The sequence below is a fragment of the Harmonia axyridis genome, chromosome 6 (genome assembly GCF_914767665.1).
Source record: "Harmonia axyridis chromosome 6, icHarAxyr1.1, whole genome shotgun sequence".
Classification (NCBI taxonomy): Eukaryota; Metazoa; Arthropoda; class Insecta; order Coleoptera; family Coccinellidae; genus Harmonia; species Harmonia axyridis.
This window is the reverse complement of record NC_059506.1, coordinates 16444263-16471040: the sequence shown is the minus strand read 5'-3', so window position 1 is coordinate 16471040 and position 26778 is coordinate 16444263. Positions and strand designations below refer to the sequence as shown.

Here is a 26778-nt window from a genome sequence, read left to right as displayed (position 1 = left end):
GAGTGCTCAATTCAGAGGAGGTAAAGAACCTTGAAAAAAATTCAAAATGGCGGAAAACCTGCAACGTTTGAAATTTTTTTTTAGACCTAAGATGTCTAAAAACCTTGTGTATGGACTGATTAGATTTTGATTTGCCAATTTTGAGAATATCAGTTAAGCTTCTGATTGGCTAGGATCGGGTTTTAATTAATGAAAAGTATGACACAAAATAAAACAAATATTTTCAATTTGGTTGAATGTCATTACATTCAAAAATTGACGAGTGCATATACTAAGATGTCTAAAAACATAGACATCTTAGCATATACCATGTTTTTAGACATCTTAATTCACAGATTACAAATATCTGTAATCTGTGTCTTAATTGCCTCCTTTTCATTTTTGTTTTCACGATGCTATAAATGTTGAACTGTTTTAGGCGTTACGAACGAAAGATTTATTTATTATATGTTTTTACTCCCAAAGTTGGATATGAACAGTGTATGAAGATCAACTTGAAATAATTTCGAATCTTCGTTGTTATTCAATTTAATCCCCAAATCGTTGATATCCACTTTTTGATAGTAGAAGTTGTAAATTTCTCACGAAAATAATTAGAATATTTTTCCAATGTTATTCTAGAATTTTCTCTATTGATATTTCTCTTGAATTTTCCTTTGGTTTTAGTGAAGCTATCTATACTATTTTTTAGACATTTAAAGTACCTAGTTACTCAACTGGATTCCGAGTTATATGCGTTTATTAGATTTCACATTGATTCAATAAGTGTTAATATCTTTTGTATTGTTATGTTCTCTATGTGGTTCATAGATCGATATATCAATGAATCAGTTCAATCCATAAATGTCAAAATAAACAATAGTTGCCTAACAGGTGTTTTGTTCCGAGGTTTTTCTATAAATAATGGCTCAAGAAAGATATACACATATAACGCATATAACTCGGAATCCAGTTGAGATAGGTATAGGGACGTGAATAAAAAAATTGTAGAGTGTGTTGTACTGATTCCAAAAATTAAAAAATATACTAGGTGTCTAATTTGAAAAAATAGACTTTTTTACAATTTTGTAACTTGGCAAATGATGATTTTTTTTGGTCCGTCCTGTATCATTGACAACCATAATTCAAGAGCAGTGACACAGATCAGATCAATATCTAACGACTTGCAAAATTTCTGACTTAAATCTCAAATATTGAACGAACTAGAGTCATTTTCGTAATACGCCAATTTGATCAAACATTTCGAAAAATAATTAATAACTAAAAAACCGTTGAAGATAGGGAGCGACAAGTAAGAGTGAATAGATTCAATATTTTATGGATTATCATAAAAAAATAGAAATACCGGATGTCCTATTCAAAATAACAAAGTTGTTGCCAAATTGTCGTACATCCGGCAACACTGGAAATGTGAAATTATTTTAAAAATGTACGTTACATGGCCAAATATCTATCCACAAAATTTGAAATCTTTACCATCAATAGTTTCCATAATAATCTAATAGGCCACCCACTTTGGGACACCCGATATACAGAGTGGGCAACATATTGATAGCAACTTCATTTTTTCAAATGGAACACCCTGTATAATTTTCTATATTTGACTAGCTCTTTTTCACCTGATTTCAAATATATAACATATGTTTGGTCTATCTCTCTTATACTGAGTACCACAGAGTTTCAAATTTTAAGAACCACCTGGCAAGCTAAGTAATCAGTTTTCAAGTGGAAGACTGCGATAACTCCAAATGTCCTTTTTTGAGTTATCTCGTTGCCAACGATATACGTTTTTCACTATGAATTGGAATTCGATGATTTGGATTCAACTCCATATATTCTCTCCTTGTAGCTTTCTCATTTTTATTGTTCTCCCCATAAAGCGAAAATATTTCATATTTTTCCGCTTTTGTGTAGTGCATATTCGATGAATGGTTTTATTCAATGACAAACGTATGTTTTATATCGTTGCCAACAAGATAACTTAAAAAAGGGCATTCTGAATTATCGCAGTTTTCCAATTGAAAACAGATTACCTACTTAGCTTGCCTTAAAATATGAAACTCTGTGGTACTCATAATAAGAGAGATAGGCCAAACATATGTTATATATTTGAAATCAAGTGGAAAAGAGCTAGTCAAATATAGAAAAATATACAGGGTGTTCCATTTGAAAAAATGAAGTTGCTATCAATATGTTGCCCACTCTGTATATATTTCGTTTTGTGAAATCATTTTAAAAAACACTAGTCGATTTCATGAAACTTTTGTAGAAAACATTTTTTTGGACCTCTTCTAGTAACAAAGTTAGAGGGGGGGTCAAATAATGTTGAAAAACCCGGTACAAAGCAAGCAATAATTTTTCCGTTGCTTACTATCCTCAAATAGATGAATATATTTGTTTCATCTCACGTTCCGAGAAAGACCAACTATTCATTATTGATTATGTAATCAGAACCTACCTGTTTTGTAAATGAATTATATGCTAATCATCCGTGGCCTTGATGTCTATTGGATTTTCTTAGCACGTCTGTTGTCTTATACGTTCCAGATGAACTTGAACTACCTACTCATGAGTGAAATTGAAAAAGGGAATAGAAATTTGCGATACATAAAATTTTCTTAAGAATTTTTGATGAGCCTGTAAAATGGCGAGGCTATCAAGAACAGACGAATTGAACATCAGAATAAAGAAAGGTAACTGCTATTATTCATTAAAACACTAAAACTCTGCAACTTTCTTTCAGTTACATGCGCCAATAGCGGATTTTGAGACCACACAACTGTATAAATAAAGGCGAACTTGGCGCATGAAAGAAATTGCGTTTAAAATCTTCTGACATCATGTCAGTACTTGGTTCAATTTTTTTTTCTGATATTTTATATTTTCTATGGTCTGAAGACGCTATCAGTACAAAATATCGCACGAATTTGGAATTTGATGTTTAACATCTACTTCGGAAATATTAACTTTGTCGGTTTTATGTTCACGCAAATATTAAGTGATGTTTTCAGATATTCTTCTTGTTTCGGGTGACATAAAATTTTGCATGAAGCTTGAAATTGTAATTTCACATTCAATTGTATTATTTCATTTCGATCGAATTGAATGTCTTGAAATTATCAGGAAAACCTCTAGTCATATTTTGTGAATTGACTTGACTGCGACATTCGAGATACCATTGAGAAAATATAAATTTCTATCATGATATGTATTATGACGGAAAGATAGAGCGATTTTTTCAGTAAACGTGCGCTCAAAACATCAGAAAAATACTGACGTGAAGTCAATTCTACTCAATAATCGTTTATTCCGAAATTTGGATACATACAGGATAAACTTATTCACGGAGGCGTGAGCCTGTACGTGATTTATAATTAACAACATAATTTACAGTATCCTAACAATGAAGTACGATGCAAATCGTGACACATTATTTCTGGATATTATTATGAGATGTGTTTATGTGAACGGAATATAATTGTTCACACCAGTAAGTGTGATAATTTGGGTTTATAAGTGAGTCCTCTTCTCTTTTCCATTATCCAATTTTTCAGTCCTTTCTTGTATCTTTTATATCTGTATATTTTTTAAGATCAGTGATAAAGAGTGATAAAAATGTTTAACAGTGCTCTCTGAGGGAATTTCAAGTTGAGGCTAAACAATTGTGAAATAGTTTACTTAATTGGGACCATTGGAAAGATAGTCAGTTGTTCTACAAATCTATATGGTTTTTAAAAGAGTTGATTCATGCTGAAGTTGATAATTATTCTATAATTTGAATTTTCAGTGTTGATTTTTATCAACATATTTGTAAGTTTACTTTCTGAAATTGAAATTGGCAGGTCACATGTTTGTCGGCATATGCCGGTGTAGTTAGATTAGGCTTCCATACCTCGTTCCATACACTAAAAGATTTCAGAAACTATACTCCTGTGTTTTCTGTTCCTCTGTTTTTACCTTGAGTGACCTAGACCTTCCTGACTGTGTTTAAACTAAAGTCTCCCTGGTCTTTCTCAGTGGAATGAAGCGTGTGTCCCTCGATTTCTCTTCCCTCCTCAAATACAATAGCGAAATATTTTTTTTATTCTTGCTATGAGGTGATATGATGACAAACCAAGATATACAAAACCTCACTTTGGAACAACTTTTCATAGAGATTCGAGAAGTAAAAAATTGTATATCTGTATCAGAAGTGAGTCTTCGATTAAATATTCAAGAGCTGAAAAGTAAATTTGATCTATTGGAGAGGGAAAACAAAGAATAGAGAGAGGGACTCGAGAGTGCTAACCTATTAGGAAACAAGAAAAACATTATAGTTTTCGGATTGGAGCGGGAATCTAAGCTCTCAACGGAGCTACTGTGCTGTGAACTGAATGGATTGTTGGGCACTCGGGTTGATGTGTCGGAAATAAGTGATTACTATAAAAAACTGCCCATTTAAGATAGAATTTGTGTCATACCAAACAAACAAAAATATATTCAACCACGTTAAAAAGTTGAAAGGTTTAACGGTGTCGATTTCGAATGATTTATCACCGAAACAGCGTCAAGAGAATAGGAGGCTCAGATCATTTTTGTTGGAGGCCAGAGAGAAGTCTACAGAAAATTCTTATATAAAGGAAAATAAGTTGGTGGTTGGGCAGGTTGCCTGCGATTTAGAGGATTTGTAGTTTTCCCAGGAAAAAACTAAGGTAAATAGTTCACCGGGTACACCTACAATTGGGAATAGTAACCAAACGCTGGTGGAAATTGGATCCAAACCAATAAATTTAGCTCCTGGACCATCGGCGATTAGTGAAGGGAAATGAGGGAAAAAGATATTGACACCACATTTGGCAACACATAAGAGGTCTAGATACCTATTATTAAAAAATTTTTATATATGTATATGAATATATAGAGTGCACAACATATTATGAAGCGAAATAAATTTCAGATACTAAAACCAAAAAAGATGAAATTAACTCTTACGTTTAGTATTTGTAGTTACATTTTGTATTTGAAGTTGTTGCAATGAATCGGCTTATCAGAGACTACGAATTTATATCACATGACATTACTGTTTTGGAAAACATCTATAACACAAAGGATTACAACTTGAACTAAAAGCTCAACATTCTGCATATGAACATCAGAAGTATTTCACAGAATTGCGTCGAGTTCTGCACATTTCTAGAATATATATCGCAAAATTATGCGATCATCGTATTGTCTGAAACATTCCAGATCGAAAATATTGATTTATTTTGTATAAACGGATATCATTGCATTTACAATGGCGGAGAGTATAATAAGAACGTCATAACGTATATTAGGGAGAATATTTGTTTGAGAGATGAAATTGTTAATATTGGTGAAACTGAAGCTATCGAAATTTCGAAGAAACAGTATTCCGAACTGAAAAATCAATAGAAAAACTTACCCAACATGAAAAAACAAGAATTAGAAAAGTTCATGGCAAAAAACCATTCAGAAACAAAGGCCATCTGGTATTCTGTGAGAAATACTGGGTGTCCCGGGAAGAATGCGACAAACGGATACCATGAATTAAGGTCATCATGGAGGACTAGAATCAAAAGGTTTCAATCCCCTGAGTGCCTCCGTTTGGGATATACAGGGTGATGTTCATCTCATGAGTGAAATTTCACAGTTCAATAACTTTTTAACTAATCGACCGAATAATTTCAAATTTTGCAGTTTTGTCACCCTTTACTATCGCCCTCCTTCAATATTTCTGAAATCGAATAAATCAGATCCGGACTAGGAAAATTTTAGACTTTTTCTATTTTCGTGAATATTAGATCACCCTGTACATGAACATACCGATTTTTTTTTGTTTTCGTAACCACAAAGAATGAATTCATAATAAAAACTCTAAATCTCTGCTTGGCACGGCCATACAGGGTGATCAATAAACCTTTCCTTATGAGTGAAATTTTTTAGTTCAATAACTCTTCAGCTAATCCGTCGAATAATTGAACATTTTGAAGTTTTGTCACGCTTTAGTATCGCCTTCCTTCAATACTTCTGAAATCGAAAAAACCCTGTACGTTAATATCATAATTTTTTCTCGTTTTCGTAATCACAAAGATTTAATTCATAATAAAAACTCTAAATCTCTGCTCGAAACGGTCTTACAGGGTGATCAATGTTCATTCCCTTATGAGCGAAATTTTTTCAGTTCAATAACTCTTCAACTAATCCACCGAATAATTGAAAATTTTGAAGTTTTGTCACGCTTTAGTATCGCCTTCTTTCAATACTTCTGAAATCGAATAAATCCGATCCGGACTAGGAAAATTTCAGACTTTTTCTATTCTCGTGAATATTGGATCACCCTGTACGTTAATATCATGATTTTTGTTTTGTTTTCGTAATCACAAAGATTTAGTTCGCAATGAAAGCTCATGTTAGAATATTACTTCATCCGAACACATTACGAGAGAGACAACCAACATTACATCCTACCCTACACTCGTAGTTACTTCATATCGTAGGGCGGCGCTGCGAGGCTGCGCGTGACGAGGCCATCGAGGGCTATCGAGCGAAAGACCAAGAATCGATCTTCAATGATCTTAGTTTTAGACATCTTAGGTCTAACCTATATGATGAGTCTATTCGACATCGAGCTTGCTCGGAGAGAGATATTGTAGAGAGAATAAACGATTAAAACATTATCTGTGTATTAGTGAATCCTCTGCTAAACCTTTAAATCCAACAACTCTAAATCTCTGCTTGCCACCGTCATACAGAGTGATCAATAAACATTTCCTCATAAGAAAAATTTCATAGTTCAAAAAATCTTGAACTTATTGATAGAATTGTTCCGAATTTTGCAGTTTTGTCACCCTCTACAAGTGGATTCTTTGAAATTTTCTCAAACTGAAAAAACAAATAATTGTTTCAAAATTCTTCACGGCCCATAGGTCAAAAATTACGGGTATTGTTGATTCCATCGCCATCGATTCATCGTTTTTCTATGATCTGTGATCCTCTGAAAAAGCCAATTAAACAATCAAGTTTGACATCTAACCTGCTCCATTTGGCTATTTGCTCTGTTAATAAATTTATGAATGCCTTTTAAATATTCTCACGAAGAATATACGGATATGATTCTCGTGTATAGTTTTTGTGAGTGCAATTCCAGGGAATCAGTAAGAGAATACGCAGAAAATACTCTAACTGAAGAATTCCCCATCATACACTTTTCACAAGAATTTATAGACAGCTCCGTGAGAAGGGAAATTTTGAAATTGAAGTTGATCGTGCCACAAGACAAAGTTCAAATGAAGAGAATATGATCCTGGAACTAGTGACCGAAAATTCATCTACCAGTACACGCAGAATAAGTAAACAGCTGAGGATCTCTAAAAACAGGGCACATAAAACAATAAAAAAAGCTAGAATGCATCCTTATCATCAACAAATTGTGCAAAAATTAGAACAAGGTGATGAAATTCCAAGGCTCATTTTTTCTCAATGGATTATAGGCCATAGAAGAATGATTTCTCGGATTTTGTTCACCGATGAATCGCAATTCACTAGGAATGGAATCAATAGTTCTCGTAATTTCCACTTATGGGTTCAAACTAATATAGTATATCCAAAGTCACTTGGAGGAAGATGAATATTTCAATTATACAAGGTTTGTCCAAGTTTCCAGAAATTCCTTTGGGCCCAGTGAATTTATTGCCTAACAATACTTTTAGATAAACCCCGGTATTTTGCAGATCGCGGTATCCACTTCAAAGGGACATCTATGGCCAAGAGTTTTTATGGAATAGTTCAAGTGACTTTGAATAAACTATACAAGATCAGTAATTAAAAAAAAATCCCAATTCAGAATCTCGGTAAATGTTTGGTGCGGTATCTACAATAATTGTTTGATTGGCCCTCATATATTCGAAAATAGGTTGACAGGAGAAATTTATAAGAATTTTTTGGTACATACTTTGCCTGGTTTATTAGGAAACATTCCAATGGAAACATTGTGGTTGCAACAAGATGGAGCTCCTGCATACTATTCAATAGAAGTGCGCGAATATTTGAATAACATTTTTGAAAAAAAATGGATTGGCAGGGGTGGACTGGTGGACATGTGGCTTGGCCTCCCCGATTCCCTGATCTGACACCCTTAGATTATTTTTTATGGGGAGCGCTTAAACAAGAGGTCTATGCGGTACAGATCAGCAGTAGGGAGCAACTGCTACAAAGAATAATTGATGCTTGCGATATTATCAAATATCGACCGAATATTATAGCGAAATCTGTGAGAGAACTTTATTTACGGGCTCAAAAGAGTATTGAAATGGAGGTATACCATTTTGAACAATTCCTGAACTGCAAATGTTTTCTTTTGTCTCGTTTTTGATAAATTTGTTTTGAGTTCGATATTTTCAATTCATTTGCTCTTTTTCTTTATTATCCAGTTTGTTGATTAAAACATTTCTCAAATAAATTCGTTTTATTTATTTTTATCTACTTAACCAATTTTATTTGGTCATGAAACTAAAATCATAATGTTCACGTACCGGTGATCCAATATTTTACCAGAATAGAAAAAGTATAAAAAATTACTAGTCCGGAACTGATTAATTCGATTTCAGAAGGAAGGCGATAGTGAAGGGTGACAAAACCTCAAAAATTTGAAGTATTCCGTAGATTGGATGAAAAGTTATTCAAATTAAATTTATTCATCAAAATATTGCACTAAAAAATTTCACTTATAAGGGAATGTTCATTGATCACCCTGTAAGACTGTCTCGAGCAGAGATTTAGAGTTTTTATTATGAATTAAATCTTTGTGATTACGAAAACGAGAAAAAATCATGATATTAACGTACAGGCTGATCCAATATTCACGAAAATAAGAGAAGTCTAAAATTATCGTAGTCCGGATCTGATTTTTTCGATTTCAGAAGTATTGAAGGAAGGCGATACTAAAGCGTGACAAAACTTCAAAATTTTCAATTATTCGGTGGATTAGTTGAAGAGTTATTGAACTAAAAAAATTTCACTCATAAGGGAATGTTTATTGATCACCCTGTATGGCCGTGCCAAGCAGAGATTTAGAGTTTTTATTATGAATTCATTCTTTGTGGTTACGAAAACAAAAAAAAATCGGTATGTTCACGTACAGGGTGATCTAATATTCACGAAAATAGAAAAAGTCTAAAATTTTCCTTATCCGGATCTGATTTATTCGATTTCAGAAATATTGAAGGAGGGCGATAGTAAAGGGTCAAAAACTGCAAAATTTGAAATTATTCAGTCGATTAGTTAAAAAGTTATTGGACTGTGAAATATCACTCAAGAGATGAACATCACCCTGTATATCCCAAACGAAGGCACTCAGGTGATTGAAACCTCTTGATGAGGGTCCTCCATGATTACCTCAATTCATGGTATTCGTTTGTCGCATTCTTCCCGGGACACCCTGTATATATAGAGAGGATACACCTGTAACAAGAATATATCACATTAAAACGGAGCGTGGTTCGATCGACAATCAATTGAGTATTGCTGAAGCATTTAATGAATACTTTAGCGCATTAGGACAACAATATGCAGATAATATACCAGATATTAAAGGTTATAGAGAGATTGACACTTGGCAGAATACAACCTTTTTTTTGAAGCCTATAGACCCACAAGAAATAGAATATACTGAAGAAAAACTCGAAATAGGAAAGTCACTCGGAATTGATGGTTTGCGAGCAGAAACGTTGAAACTGATAAAAGTAGAAATTTCCAAACCTCTGGCTTATATAATAAATTATTGCTTCATTTGCTCTCAGAATAGTACTTTTATGAATTTTCTAAAATTGGGCTTAATCAAACCACTCTACAAAACAGGCGACAAAACTGAAATGTACAACTATCTCATTATTGTCTACTATTTCAAAAATTGTTGAAAAGGTAGTGAAGAATAAAATGGTCAGCTTTTTGGAGAAAACCAATGTTTTGGAGGACGCTCATGTGGATTTAGGAGAGGGAGGTCGACGGAGGATGCAATAAGGGAGCTAACTGGAAGAATATATGAATCTTTGGATAAACGGATTCCTAGCTTGTGCATTTTTGTTGACTTTGCAAAAGCCTTCGACACCGTATGCCATGGAAGACTCCTTGGGAAATTGTGGGGAAACGGATTTCGTGGTACAAGTTATAAATTACTTCAATCATATCTTAATAAGAGACAACAAATTGTGGATGTGAACGGAAATTAAAGTTCTCCAAAAATAGTTAATTACGGTGCTCCACAAGGCACAGTGATTGGCCCGCTGCTGTTCCTGATCTACATCAACAGCTTGTTGAAGTCCGGAAGCACGGGTAGAATTTAAAGAAAACCAGATACATGCCTTTTTCCTCTTATAATTCAGATCTGCCATCGATGGAAGATCTTGATATAAATGAACTCGTGACGATACCAGAAATAACATCAATTAAATATCTCGGAATAATGATTGACGCTGACCTGAAATGGGATCACCACATAAAAAATACGGTAAGAAAATTGAGAGGACTTCTATATAAGTTCATACTTATGAAAACATATTTGAATAACACTAATCACCTATTGATGTTATTTAAGGCATTAATAATTAATAATAAAAAAAGAATATAGCTACCAAAAAACAAGAGTAAACAAAAGAATAGGACAAAGATCCTGTTTTTACCTGGCCCCAAGGATACATCAAAAAATTCCTGAAAATCTAAAAAAAAATAAAAAATTACATATATTATAGAAAAAAGGCTAAACTATGGCTAATAGAAAGAAGTAGGGATCATATAAGCAAAATAATGAATCAGGAACAATAAGAATCAAATAAAAAAAATGAAATCAATACTTACTATTTAAAGACACATGAACCCGTATATGAATACCTCCCTCCGATTGGACCTATACCCTATACCCCTGAAATGCTGTTCACCCTTGGAACCTACCCGATTCTGAATCTAGACTCATTAATGCTTCAAGTATGATTCGGTAAGCGAGCATCACCATAAAAAAAAATCTACATTAGAGTTGACCTCAATTAGCAGAACTGAATCTGAGGAACTAAGCAAATTGGCAAATATTGAAAAAATCTCCACTTATCTAATAATAAGATGATGGATTTTGATTCCTTCCACTGGAACAGCATGATGAGTGCTTGACGAGCCGTTGTTCGAGATCTTCTCCTCAGGTGAATGTTCAAGTCCAAAATTCTAGTTATTTTGTTAAAGAATCCCAAAAAAAATCTACGAATGAACACAAAAAATTTATTAGACGTATCAACTTTAACGTGAAAAATAATTATTTTTTAACTTACCCTCAATTTGAGGATTAACGTGACTGAAGGGTGATTCAGGCTATCCGAATTCAATCGTCATAACGCCTCTCGAAAGCATTACAATCTAAGGCTAGGAACATAGTGAAGCGACCAAGAAGTGCGAAGAGGATAGCGGTTCCCGAGAGTAGCGGCGATGACGAGGTGTCATCTCATAGTGAGGCGAACAAGAAATCAAGGCGATAGTCGAGTTTGATTATTATAGAGGAGGCGCGTTTCCGAAAAATGGATTCATACTGTTAGAAAATTCGTTATTGAAACTCCGGTATGTAATGAAAAATGATGAAAATAGAAGAACTTATGGTATTCACGAAATTAATAAATCTAGGAAAGTACATGGTGAATTTCATCACTTGTATAAAGAATTACATGATCATCCAGAGAAATTTCTTTTATATTTCCGTATGAATATTGCAACGACTACATTCTGGAAAAAATTGAATCTTAATTAATGAAAAACTGGACTAATTTCATTCGCGACCCTATCACTCCCACGGATTAATTACTTGTTTGTTTCATTTCATCCGCTACAGCATCCTATAACTTGTCCAAAATATATCAATTATGATGTTGAGCATCTCTCTGATTCCACGAATTACTTTTCACAAACATCGAACTTATGAATGCCTCCTTTTCCAATTTTATTTATTACTTGCGCAGCTGCGCGGCGATCAAAGAAAACAAACTTCCCCGATCTCGCCTCTATCCTCGCTTAACCGCCTCGCGCAACCGCATTTAGGATCGCTGCACTATGTACTACCCTATTAGAATATATTCGTTTGAATTCGCCTCTATCCTCTCTACTATCCTCTTCGCTCCTCTTGGTCGCTTCACTATGTTCCTAGCCTAAGTTCTTCTAGGAATCCAGATTTCTCGGAAAATGTAGATTATGCCGCCCACAAATGTTTGCCGTCCTTCTAGAGCGGTTGAACCATTATTTTAAATTTGAATGCGTCTACGCCCTACACTAGTTGATTTGATCTAAAAAATAATGTGTGAAATTCATTGAATTTGAAGTAATTTGTTATATATATTTTTCTGGGAATTAGGATTTCTCGGAAAAACTAAGAAATGACGCCCTCCAATATTTGGCGCCCCAGCAAAATGCTGGTTTGTCGGCCTCTAGAACGGGCCCGGTTGGCATAGCATCGGTCCTTAACTGTTTTTCCGCGGAAAATAGTCCAAAGGATTGAAATCGTAGTTCCGAGGCCACTCGACATAGCCAAGACGGCATATAATACGATTAGGGAATTTGGTGCGCAAAAGATCGATTGTGACATGAGCTGCATGAGCCAAAGGTCGGCCAAATCCATGTTTTCAATTCCAGTAAAAAAATCTGAAAAAAGGCAGAATTCTCCTCAGTCTAGTGAGATTGATGGCAGGGTGGTGTTCCTGAATAGATTACAGCAACCACATTCTCGTCTGTGCGCACCTTGCGACAACGGGAACCATAAGGCCCGGTGCACACATCCGACTTTTGCAGTTACGACACCCGTTGCGGTGTCGTACCTATTCAATGCACACTACATACGACACCGGCGTGGTTGCGGAGTCGGACAGCGTTGCCGTTCGTACGATAATTATCGTTTTGTACGATAATTTGCTGCTCAATACTATGTACGATACCGCATGTACGATAATAGCGTTTTGTACGATAATTTCAGTGTACCTATCATTTGACCTAAAGTGTTCATAGATACTCAAAATATAATGAAACTCAGTATGACCAGATTTAGTAGATATCCAAATTTTCAGTGGATTTTTGCATTTTCAGGAAGTTTTTAGTAGGAAGAAATAATTTGATAGATTTTAGTAGTTTTAAAAAATCTAACCGAGACAGTTGGTAATGTCTAGACTCAAGAATGTTCCGATGAATCAATTCATTGTTCATTGGGGTTCTACGTTCTACGTGAATCTAGGAGAATGAACCTACTTAAACATAATAAAATCATAAAACTCCTTTGGTGGCTGTCAGTTGAAAATAAATACAAAGAATCATGGAATATCCGAACTCCGGAGGGACGAAGGGTCCTCATTAAAAACAGATGGTGTTCAAACTTCAGTTGAAATACCATTATCTCTCATTTGGTATTCTGTGTAGTGAAAAAAAATTGTTGTAACTGGAATTTCATTGACAAATTTGTCTGGCTGAATATTTCAGATTTGAATATATTCATTTCATATAACAAAATCGTTTTTTTGATGATCTTTATTTTATAGAGAATTTTTACGAAGATATATCTCTGTATTTTCAATCAATTCAATTATTTAGATTCATATTATTTTATATGTGGTTATGGGAGCAAATGTTCAATTGTTGAAAGCACATTAAAAAGACTATCAAAAATATACTGCCGTTTCAATTGAAAAGGGCGTATCTGCAAAAAAGCACATTTGGGATATTTGTCTTTGAAGACTTTCATTTCATCCACAGATTCAACCGACAGTCTGTGAATAGGATAATGCAGGTTGTCTGATCTTGCCTAATAATTAATTAATTATTCATTTACCGTTTTGTTTAAATAAAAAATATATTACTTATTCGATATATTGCTTGTTTTTTCATCCTTGTCCACAAATTATCATATTCTCGCAAAAATTTCCTTTATTTCGAATGTGTACGATAAAAATCAGTGGGATACGATAATATGTACGATAATGTACGATAATTTTGAACACGCGGTACGATATTTTCGGCTTGTCGGCCTGGCAACGCTGGAGTCGGATCAATTCACTAGTTCACACTGCCAGTGTGTGTGTGTGTGCGATCGGCGCTCGATATTATTATATAATATAATATATAATTATATATAGTTATATTATAATGGACGACCATCGCAAAAAAATTGTTCAATGAACTGCTTGATAAAGGGTCAATAAACTATATATTATATTATTATTATTATAATGCTTCTATGAATGCAACTTCATCTCCATTTGACCGACCTTCTAACTCTTATAGTTTTAAAGTTACCAATACAATCCCATTAAAAAAGTGGCCACTCTGTATATTTCCACAAGAGACATGTTTCACATACTTATAATTCAATTTCCATATCCTCGATAAAAATTCAAAGATATTGAAGTGCCGATTTTCAATACTTAATGCTGAATAAAAGGAGTTTTGCACTCGTGTAATCCTTGGTGTTAGCGGTCCTTTCATAAGCACCATAATTTTCAAAACGAAATGAAAGGAGATTTGATATTTAAAATGTGCGTGTGAGGTCTAATTGCGCCAATTAAGTTCATTAACTAATCAAATATTTACGTTTAATGATCCAAGTTAACACCATCTGAAAATTTGTATTTCTAATAACTGGAAAAATAAATATTCATTCGAATAGTTGTTAAAACACGACAAGAAGGCAAAATATCCTGAAAATCATTCCAGTCAAAGATTAAAAAGAGATTCAGTAATTATTCGTTTTATCATGGCATCAGAAAAATAATTATAACGAACTTCAACTCCTTCAACAGAATTAAAAAAATTCATTAAAAATTTCGTTCGTTTTCGTTTCGACATAGGTCATTCGAGAATATTCAACCCTAAAATTTGTCTAGACTTGATAAGTGATTGCCAATTATCGTCGTTTATTATCGCTTACATAAATCTAATGCGATATTTGCATTAATTGAATTTTCGGAGAACAATTTAATTTTCACAATAATAATCGAGTAGGTAACACAAAAACGTCTTATTTCTACCAGTTTGTTATCTCTGACAAAAAGATTCAATCTTTTGATACAGAAACATAATTTTATAAGAAATTTATAAGTTCAATGAATAGCTCAATATCCAATTCCCTCTCCGCCATTTTATGCGAACTCACGACAAACGTCGTATGTGTGCGCGGGCCAATTTGGAATAGAGTACTGAGAGATCGCATCTACGACTGCGGCACAGTTGCGGCCTAGAGGGACATGCTACCAAAAAACGACCGTAGGCTGGCAGTTACGACGTCGCAACAGCACGGCGGGTAGTGTGCATGCTCCCATTTGATTCTTTGTACCACAGGCCGCAAGTACGACACGACGACGGTGTCGTAACTACAAAAATCGGATGTGTGCACCGGGCCTAAGCCCCGGTGCACACATCCGACTTTTGCAGTTACGACACCCGTTGCGGTGTCGTACCTATTCAATGCACACTACATACGACACCGTCGTGGTTGCGGAGCCGGATCAATTCACTTCAATGAAGAGCTCAATATCCAATTCCCTCTCTGCCATTGTGCGAACTCACGACAAACGTCGTATGTGTGCGCAGGCCAATTTGGAATAGAGTACTGAGAGATCGCATGTACGACTGCGGCACAGTTGCGGCCTAGAGGGACATGCTACCAAAAAACGACCGTATGCTGGCAGTTACGACGTCGCAACTGCACGGCCGGTAGTGTGCATGCTCCCATTTGATTCTTTGTACCACAGGCCGCAAGTACGACACAGCAACGGTGTCGTAACTGCAAAAATCGTATGTGTGCACCGGGCCTAAGTGTTGTCCTTGTCCACTAACATACGAGTCTCGCAACCTTTTTGCACAAACTGGGTGACTGCCTCATTTCGGCCAAAACTTCTGTTCAAAAAACCAACTTTGAATAGTATATTCTGAAACAACGCATGAGTGTTGGAATTGCCTTTTGCAACGAGTATTAGACGATATTTTCTCTATTTCAGTCAATTCTTGTGAAATATTGTCGAAATTTAATGCAAAATTCAGATTATACATCCTAGTGACTTTTGTGTTGTATCTTGGCAGTTGGTGTGACTGTTACGAAAATTGACAGATTACGGAATTTGAATTTGAATCGTTCGTTTCGAATTTTGAAATAATTTATAATTATGCATTAAATTCCTGAATAATGTCTGACGAAATCGATTCAATACCACCAGAATTAAGAGAAAATGCGAATAATGTTGCAAATCATTTCACCATATCCAAAATATATTGACAATTGAAATTTCTTGAAATTTGATGGGATCGGAAGTAGACAACCACAAAACGAAAAATATAACTGAATATTTCCCTCCTGTCAAAAATTCTATGTATCTGGAGAACAATTATCGAAAATTACAGCGATAATTGCATTGTAGGAAGCGAAACTGCACTGCGATAATTGTTTTGTTCATAGATGCATAGTTTCTATGCATCTTACACAGTTCGATTCTATGGCAATTCCATTCTACATCAGTTTGACAAGTGATGTAACAGTTTATTCGGGAAATATTCCCCCGAATTACACTCGTGCATCAAAATGACCGGATAATTTCGCATTCCAGCGTGTTTTCTTTGAAAAACTGCATTCGGTCATTTTCATTTTTGGAGAAAGAGCCCTCCACCTTCGGTGTCGGGCTCTTTCTCCAAAAATGAAAATGAACTCATGCAGTTTTTATGACAACACGCTGTCATGCAAAATTATCGGTAATTTTGATGCACTTGTGCAATTACCTACGAATATTTCCCTCCTGTCAAAAATTCTATGTATATGGAGAACAATTATCGAAAATTACAGCGATAATTGCATTGTAGGAAGCGAAACTGCACTGCGATAATTGTTCTGTTCATAGATGCATAGTTTTTATGCATCTTACACAGATCGAATCTATGGCAATTCCATTTTACATCAGTTTGACAATTGATGTAACAGTTTATCCGGGAAATATTCCCCCGAATTACACTCGTGCATCAAAATGACCGGATAATTTCGCATTCCAGCGTGTTTTCTTTGAAAAACTGCATTCGGTCATTTTCATTTTTGGAGAAAGAGCCCCCCACCTTCGGTGTCGGGGCACATTTCGTTCCGCTGAGGTATGATACCTATTTTCTGTCAAGGTTTCGGGCGGAAAACAACTGTCATTGGAAACACTTATCGGCCAACTCTCTATGTGGCTTCTTCACACATTGTAAAGGGTTTTCATTAGAGTTTCATTTTGATATTAAAAGAAAAAAAGTATATTGCAATCGAAATTAATGTTCATTTTATTGCAAAGTGTATATTCCATTAACGATGGAAAACGATGACAGCTACCCAGATAGCGGGCTATTCCAAATTAAAATTTTTAATGGAAAAGTTTTATATGATGTAGGTAATCTTTTTATTTTCCATTCATTCCATCTGGATTCATCCATCTGAATAAAAAATATCGGCAATAATGAAGTGGATGATATAATAATTTTATTGAAATTAAACCCAGTACACGATAAAAAGTCTTAACAGAGAAGATACATTTCCTGCAGAAATTGAAAAAAAAGGAAGAGTAAGTATAAACTGCGGTTTATATGTACTATCATAGATTATTTAATGTGCCTTTGAGATTTTAAGAGTTCATTCATTTTGGGTCCTTCTAAATGAAGTAATGCTAATAGATTTTTGGGTACGAATGGAGCAGGTATTCGCTGTTATAGATAGCAAAATATTTTTAACGATTCACCTCCTCTCTTTTCACGGAAATTGTTGAAGTTAAAATAAGCCTATTTCTCTAAAAAAAATATATCTGAGCAAAAATATATGTCTATTATTTGAGAAATTTGGCTGTGAAAAGGTAACAGATGAGTACATACTCAGATTCGGTTTTATTTCATTACCATGAAATGTATTTTTATATCCACTTCACAACATTATAGCAACACATCAATTTTCTGATTTTAAACATTGTTAATCCGTCAGTGGGACGTTATAAGAAGTTAGGTCAATTTTCTTGCTATGTCCTTCTTCAGACTGCTGGCACTCACAATGTGTGCTTTTTCCACAGCAGAAACAGTACTTGATGAACAACCACCAGAAGAGCTTCCCTTGCTTCCCTGTCATGTCTGCAGCAGAACATTTTTACCGAAACCTCTCGAGAAGCACATTCGCATATGCGAACAGACGGCTCGAAGGAAACGCAAACCTTTCGATTCGCTGAAGCAGAGGGTTGAAGGTACTGATATGGCTCCTTTCTACCAGAAGAGTTATTTGAAGAGGAGCAATCCAGAAATGAGCAGTCAAGCTATGGCTGGTGACGTGTATGGAAATAATAAACAGAGCAAGTGGAGGGAGAAACATTTTGAATTGCAGAAAACTATCAAGCACGCTAAAGGTTAGTATTATCATTGTATATGTAATGTGAGAAAAAGAGGTTTTAATAACGACCTTTGAACCAAATTTCACTTAATATTTTTTTATTAACAATTGTTCTTACCTTATACTGAGTTTTCCTAACATGCAGTTACGAATGAAAATAAAGCTTCCTTGGATAATTTTAAGAATGAAAATTCCCTTAAACACGAGCCCGCAAACGCTTTGTTTTCGAGATACAGGGTGTTTCTTGTATAGTCGTACTTAGTGATCCTTATATCAGTTTATCGAATCTTCATTAATCTTCGGTACATAATTGATAAATAAGTACCAAAACTTATAATAGATTTATTCATCACAGCTTACTAACTGGATGTTTATAATGATTTGGATTTTCCTGAAGATGAGACACTACAGGTACTATTTGAATTTTTCTTCTCAAAATCGATAGCAGATACGACAAAACTGCAACAAACTAAAAAGTGTAGTACTAGTACTAGTACTTTTCACATTTTCTAAAGTACCAGTGCTTCACCAAAAAATAGTTCTGGAGGAAATAAGCGGGAACCCTTCCAGAAAAAATATCGCCCTGTAGATTTGCATACAACATAAGCACAAGATGAAAACTTTAAATCTGGATATCTACCCCAATTCAAGTTGAATATCTTGTGAAGGCTTGAATTTTAACACCGGTATCTCAAAAACAAAGCGTTTGCGAACTCATATTATAGGCCTTTTTTCTTAAAATGATCCGAGAAATCTGTCATTTTCATTTGTACCTCCAGATGACAGATGGCAAATAAGGAGCATCGTCGACAATGCGGATAGCTAAAGGAGAATAATAAATCTCAGACATAGACGTGCTCGTAGATCAATGAAAGTACTCATTTTGAAAGCGATAATAAACTCATTAACCGTAAAAGGGTCCGATTTTTTATTGCCGTGTCGATTTCGAAAGAAAGTAAAATGATTATTGGTTCTTTTCATAGAATAATTTTCGTTTTTCGGTATGCAAGAATTCTGAAATTTTATATTTTGGAAATCTTGGGGTGTGAATTATCTCCAGTACAACCAACCCTTCCCCCCCATTTGTTTCTATAAACTTTTGAAAGATTATGGACGGGTAACAGAAGAATTATAACAGAACTTTATTGAAGTGAACTTATTCACAAGCTGATAATTCACATTGTGCTGATCGAGCATATTTCGTTCTGACAAACCTTAATGTTCGGTCATTAGGCAGTAAAATTGACGAATTCACCCATTTTTTGAAAGAAACAAACATTGACATAGGATGTGTAACAGAGCATTGGCTCTCGTACGATATTCTCGAAAGGATTAACATAGATGGATATGTTGTAGCCAGTACGTTCTGCCGAAGGTCATCACGTCACGGAGGGGCTGCAGTTTTCGTCAAGAATGGTGTGGGGTTCAAGGAACTGCAGAATATAAGATGTTTGTCTGTTGAGAAAGAGGTGGAGATTGCTGCTGTAAGAATACCGGATCAGAACCTTATTGTAGTAGTTTTTTATCGGCCCCCAAGTGGTAATATTTCGACCTTCCTGCTAGTAGTTCAGAGGGCACTTGATCTTTGCCTTGAAGACCACGATACCGATCGAATAATATTTGCTGGTGACTACAATATTGACTTTTCCAAACAGTCTAAAGAAAGAACTGAGACAATAGAAGTTTTTGCTTCCTACAACATGAGCTATCTTTTCCATGAATCATCAAGAGTAGGCCAGGGGTCCTCAACCGTATTGACAACATATTCGTTAATTTTCCCCCTGGAAGTGGCGAGCTGAAGACGGTTGAACCCCACCTCTCCGATCATCGTGCGCAGATTTTCGGAGTCTCGTATGCTCGCAGTCAGCCAAAGAAAAAAAAATCGAGAAGGGTTAGACCTGCCAATGATGTCAACACTTTCAACTTTGTAGAGATAATAAAATCCGAAGATTGGTCCCTTCTATACAAGAATGACGCAGAAGAACAGTATGATAATTTCCATAACAGATTTCTAGAGGTATTCAATGAATCCTTTCCTGAAAAAGAAATAAAAATCATGGAACGCAAAAGGTATAAACCAACAAAAATAATAAAGGACCTCAAAAACCAACTGGAAGCAGCTAAAACTATTGCGGAGGTAAGAAAAGATCAAGAAAGCAACGAAATATACAAGATTCTGAAGGAAAGATTGAAGATAGCAATTACAAACTCGCTAAAAACAAGAAATGCAAAACGACTCAACAAGGCAGAAAACAAAGTACAGGAAATTTGGAAGCTGATCAACAGAGAAACGCAAAATAAAAGGACAGTGAACCGTGTGGGCGAGAGTATAGGACCAAACAACTTGAATGAATTCTTTACGATGGCTGGCAGGAATGTAGCGGATAAGGTGAACACAAATATTGCGGCCTCGAACGCTCTTTTAAGAAACAGCAAGTTAAATAATTCGGATACGTTGTTTTTATTTCCAGTGACCGAGACAAATATTGAAAGTGCAATCAAAGCTCTCAAAAACAAGAATTCTAAGGACTTCTATGGAATATCAGTGTCTCTGGTGAAGCGATTTTTACCATTCATAAAAACAGTATTGTGTAAAATCTTGAATGATTGTATTGAGCAGGGAATATTTCCTGAAAAACTGAAAAGAGCAATAGTTACACCGATTGCAAAAAAAGGAGACCTTGAGCAGTGTTCTAATTATAGACCAATTTCTGTCCTTCCGGCATTTTCAAAAGTATTTGAGCTTGTCCTAAAAAATAGTCTAGTTGATTTCTTGGAGAAAAGGTCACTGCTTCATGCGAGTCAACATGGTTTCAGAAAGTCAAAATCAACAATAACAGCGATGATTGATGTACTCGAGACTGTTCTGGAGGCTTATGAGAACCGTGAAGAAGTGGAGATGACGTGTACCGATCTTAGCAAAGCTTTCGATAGTGTGAACCATAGTGTTCTTTTGCAAAAGCTGGAGTATTATGGTGTTCGAGGTAAAGCATTGGAGATTTTCAGCTCATATCTGGCCAATAGATCACAGGTAGTGAAATGGAATGGAGAGATGTCGGATTTACGATCGATAGAGGTTGGAGTACCTCAGGGATCCATTCTTGGTCCAGTACTGTTCGTTATTTTCACAAATGATCTTTTCAGTAACATACCATCCAACAAAACTTGCAGCTATGCAGATGATACTTCTATCCTGAATAGATCAATAAAGAGGGAAAATTTGATCAAAAAGTCGGAAGATTGTGAAGTGAAGGCGCGGGAGTGGTTCTCAGCAAATGGACTATTAATGAATGATTCCAAAACACAAAAAATCATTTTTACGAACAAAGCTGATATTAACACATCTCTATCCTATCTGGGGTTGGAATTCCAGTCTAGTCTGAGTTGGAAGAACCACATTTCTAACCTTTGTCGGAAACTGTCAACTTCCATTTTCATGATCAGGAGAATGAGAAAAATTGCTGGTCCTGATATTGCGAAGCTAACGTACTATTCATCCTTCCACGGTGTGGCCCTGTATGGTGTCTTGCTGTGGGGTCTGAGTGCGGATGCTGAGCGAGTCTTAATCCAACAGAAGAAAGCAATACGCGCCATCTTCCACATGAAAAATACAGACAGTTGTGGAGAGGTATTCAATTTTGACTATAACGGCAGCCTTTATACTTACTTGCGCCAATTACGTCCACCAAAACCATGATAGGTTTCCGAAAAATTATAATTTTCACGAATATAACACACGCGAGAAAAATAAATTTGCTATCCCTTCTGCAAGACTAAAGAAGACCCAACAAGGTCCGAATCATACATGTTTGAAAATTTATAATAAACTTCCAGATCATATCAAGGAATTGAGTCCAGCTGTTTTCAGTAAAAAAGTAAAGGAAATACTATTGGATCATACAGTATACAAGTTGAGCGATTTCTTGAATGAGTGAATTTATTTTGTCATTTTTGTGCATATGTGTATTCTTGATATTGTGCGATGATTTGTACTTACATGTTATGAGGTTTTTTTATTTATATATTGACTTTCAATGCTTTTTACCTGATATGATGTTTTAATTTATATAATGACTGTCAATGCTATCTATATATTATAATGCTTTTATTTATATTATTGGCTATCAATTACTATTTGTTAATATTGTTAATAATTCAAGATTTTGTTTCGACAAGCCATGTAAATTTTTGATGGCAAATATTTGTACATGTTAGGATTTTCTTGTGTGCAAATAAATATTATTATTATTATTATTCAAAATACAAAAAGTAAATTTTTTCGAATGAAGAAATAAGGTCATTAGCACTATTATTCCTTGTATTTGTCAACGATATTGGAAGGGTGATGAGTTTCAACTTGTTCTTGCTGACGATTAAAAGTTATTCAGGCAGATTTCTTGTTCTGTTGATTGTGAACTTCTACAACGGGATCTCGATGAATTGATGAACTGGTGCCTAGAAAATCACATGCAGTTCAATGTTGACAAGTGCTAGGTGATGAGATTTAGAAGACTAAAATCTCCCTCTAAGTTTGAAGGTCATTTGAATCAGGAATCTCTCATATGGACAAATTAAAGACTTAGGAGTCTATTTCGATTCAAAACAAATTATAGTTTCTACAGTCCATAATCTAGAGCTCTTCGCCTAGCTAACACATGTCAGGCTGATATATTTTTAATATCTGTATTCAGTTATTCACCCTGAAGAAGCACTTCGAATCCCAAGCTCTTACTATTTCGCTGGCATCTCGGATCTGATTTAGACTAATGCCCAAAATTAATGAAAACGTTTTTGATAATGTGTATTTCTTTTCTTGAAAATTTAACCTTATGAATGAGTGCTCGTGATACTTATGTGCCTGTTTATTTATGTTCTTATATTTTATATTAATTACGCACAGGTAAATATTTCACGAAATAAATATTTTATGTTCATTTCGAATAAACATGACTTTAGCCTATACGCGTAGGATAGTAAAATCTCCTCGACGTCGGCTTCTCACTCCCCGTTAACATTCACTTAATCCAAGATAATTAAAATATCAGAAGGTTAGAGCTCGTCGTGTCCGGTCTTTATGGTCCCCCTGGTTCTCGTAGGTCTTCTGGTTCTCTTACACGCGATCCTTGGACCTGTCCGTCGCTTCCTAGGAATTTTCTCACCGTCCTTGCAGTACCTAAAAGAACAGCTTTCTGCATTATAATATTACTCACTAAGTCCTAGCTGCTTGATATTTCTCTTGAGATTTTTTGGTACTATTATGTTGTTGAGACGATAATTGAAATAGTTCTCGTTGATATCATTCCCCACTGCCGCTTTCTCTGAATTCCAGGTCCCTATATTTTGAAATTTTTTCGACCTCCTTTTGACGCATGTTGTTGTTATTTGGTATTGCCACGTCGATGAGTAATGTTGTCTTTTGATGTTTATCGACTAGCAGTATATCCGGCCTGTTGTGAGGGACTGTTTTATCAGTAAAAACTGTACGATCCCAGTACAATTTATAGCGTTCGTTTTCCAGGATGGTTTCCGGTTGGTACTTGTAGTATGGCACTTTTTCACAATGAATTAGTTTTAAAATGGTTGCCAATTCTTGGTGTAGTATTTTTCCTACTGCATCGTGTCTCCTTTATATTCATTTCCTGCAAACATTTGAGATCCTCCCGTGATATGTTGGATTGTTTCATTCGTTGGACACCCATAACGGCATCGATCGTCATCTGTAATAGTTCGATCCTTAATGATATGCTTGCAGTAATTTTTCGTTGAGATCATTTGATTTTGGATGGCTTAAAGAAATCCTTCCGTTGCTGGGTACATTGCACCTGATGTGATCCAATAGTTCGACGTTTCAATGTCGACATGATCCTGGCTCACCTCGTTGAAATGTCGTCCATGTAGGGATTGTCTTGTATGACAATTGCTCCTTGTGCAGTTGTAAAGGTGTTGATTCGTCTGCTTCACACATTATTTTGTAGACCTCTGACTTACCTGATTTGTCTTTGAAGTATGTTCGTAGGCATTCTATTTGCCCATGGGAAAGTTGATAATGATGTCTAGTAGACCTCTGCCTCCTTTATTCCTCGGTAGTGTCGTCCTCTCAATGCTACTTTTCGGATGGTGCTTTTGTGCTTTTGTCAAGGTTCTCATTTTACGTTGCAGGTTTTCTGTATCTGTTTTACTTCATGGAGTTATACCGAAAGAATATGTTAGAATTGAACATGCATATGCATTGATAGCTCTCGTCATGTTCTTGCTGTTGAGGTTTGTTTTTCAAATTCTGTTGATTCTCCTAATGAACTCAGTTGTTAAGTCTTTCATTCCTAGGTATTTATAAGGATCGTCCGATTTCATTGCTTCTATCTCCTGTCCGTTGGAAAGAGTGATCGGTTTATCTTGAATTTTTCTACGCTAATAGTACGACACTTGTCCAGTCCGAATTTCATCCCCACGTCTCTCGAAAAGTTTTCTACCAGTTTGACCATAATTTGTAAGTGGTTTTTGTTGCCTGTTATAAGTTTTAGGTCATTCATATATAGCAAATGATTGAGTGCAATAGTTTTACTATTGCCTTTGACATTAAAACATTTTTCAGTAGCATTCAGTTGTTTAGAAAGGGGTGTCAGCTTCAAGCAGAACCATAAGGGACTTGGAAAATTCCCCTTTTTATTGGAATCTGTTTAGTAGTTTTGTTCGCCGTAGAAAGTTCGATATTCGTTCTCCAGTTGCACATTGCATACTTCAGAAAGTTTATTGTAATTGGATCGATCCTGTATAATTCCAAAATTTTTGTTAGCCAACTAAGTGGAATAGAGTCGAAGGCCTTCTTATAGTCAAAATATGTCATGAAAAGATTTCTGAGTTTTTTGAAGTTGCATATAATGGAATCTATTATCAGCAGTTCCTTCGACCTTAGTACATTCTTAGAACATCCTTTCTGCTGTGCTGTCATTAGATTATTTGTCTCGCAATGTTTGTAGATACAGGATGCTGAACATGATTTTATATATTGTTGGTAGACATGTAATTGGTCTGTATTTTGATGAATCTGCTGTGTGTTGCAGATCGTCGGTAGGAGGTAAGTGGTCAAAAATTTGGGCAATTCCGTTGGATTACTTATGACACTATTAATGGTTTCAACTAGCCTGCCGTGTATACACCTAAATTTCTTCAACCAAAAGTTGTGGATTCCATCTGGGCCTGGTGATTTTCAATTGGGTGTGTTCTTCAATATTCCATGGAATTATTCTATAGAAACTGCGTTATGCGGCTTCTGTTCTATTGTCTCACAGGATTTCTCTTCACTTATCCAATTTGCCTGGGAGTTGTAGGGGGTCGATGTAGCCAGTTGATCTGCCCAAAAATTCACAATATCCTTGACGCTTGGATAACTTCCTGGTGTTGCTGACATTTTATTGTTTTATATTCTATAGAGTTTTCTTTTTCTGCTTTTCGAAGATCATATTATCCTGTTTTCTTCTATAGCTCTCATTGTATCTTTTCAGTCTTTCGGAGTACAACCTCAGTTTTTGTTTCAGTGTCTAAAAGTTGTTGAACATTCTCGTTGTTTGGATCATACGTTGTATGTTGCCGGTGACGATCCATTATTATATTCACCATTTTTTGTAGATTTCTAGACGGCGAACCTTTTGCAAATTGGATGAGTTTCCCATCTATTCATTTTGGCAGATAATCGCTCCAGTCTCTGGTCTTCTTCTGGATTTTCAACGGGTGCAGAAAAATATTCCGTCGTTGCGCATCTCTAATTGGTATCACATCTGCGTTGTTTTGTTCCTCAGAGTTCATTCGTGTGTGATGTTGGGCTGGTTTTTATCACAATGATAGTTTTCTTCAAATGTCTCTTCGTTGTTAGTTAGGTTCTCGGTTCTCGTTCTGTAGCCTCAGTTGGACTTCATTTATTATGGTGTTTAGTCTGTGATGTTCTCATCGGGTACAAGTTTATTTCTCAATATGACCCGGTATTGATCGTCTACTCTTTGCTCAGAAACTTGGAGTTCGGGATACTTTCTGTGGAATTCTGCAAACAACTTTTGCGGGTAGCCTACTTTAGTACTCTGTCCCAGACGTCCCGCATGCTGTCATATCCAGTGCCGGCTCCAGACACGCCCTGACGAATCTCAGGCAGCGGCTCAATATTTCTATTCCTTGAGAATGAACATTATTATTATTATTACTATATTTTAATGAGAATTTGTTATTGTTAAAATTTTTCATCAATGTAAAATGGCTTTGACGTCTGATTAAATAAATAATTAAACGTAATGATAAAAAATAAAAACTGCGAAAATTCTTTTTGAAAAAATTCAAAACCGAGGAATGATTTTTCATTAACTTCACCCTTATCGATTGGTCATCATAGTTACCGAAGA

General features: G+C 35.4%; 1 protein-coding gene across 3 annotated transcripts in view; it reads left to right on the top strand.

Moving 5' to 3' along the window:
* The window catches only part of LOC123682301, a 113887-nt gene that overhangs the window by 1252 nt on the left and 85857 nt on the right, over positions 1–26778 (top strand). The window contains exons 1-2 of one of the 3 annotated variants that reach the window (XM_045620853.1): positions 2548–2693; positions 18081–18407. In XM_045620853.1, coding sequence (XP_045476809.1) covers positions 2645–2693; positions 18081–18407 — 376 coding nt within the window. In that variant the 5' untranslated portion in view covers positions 2548–2644. Of the gene's footprint in view, positions 1–2547; positions 2694–18080; positions 18408–26778 lie in introns of those variants that run through there. The other 2 variants (XM_045620855.1, XM_045620854.1) reach the window with 2 other exon arrangements.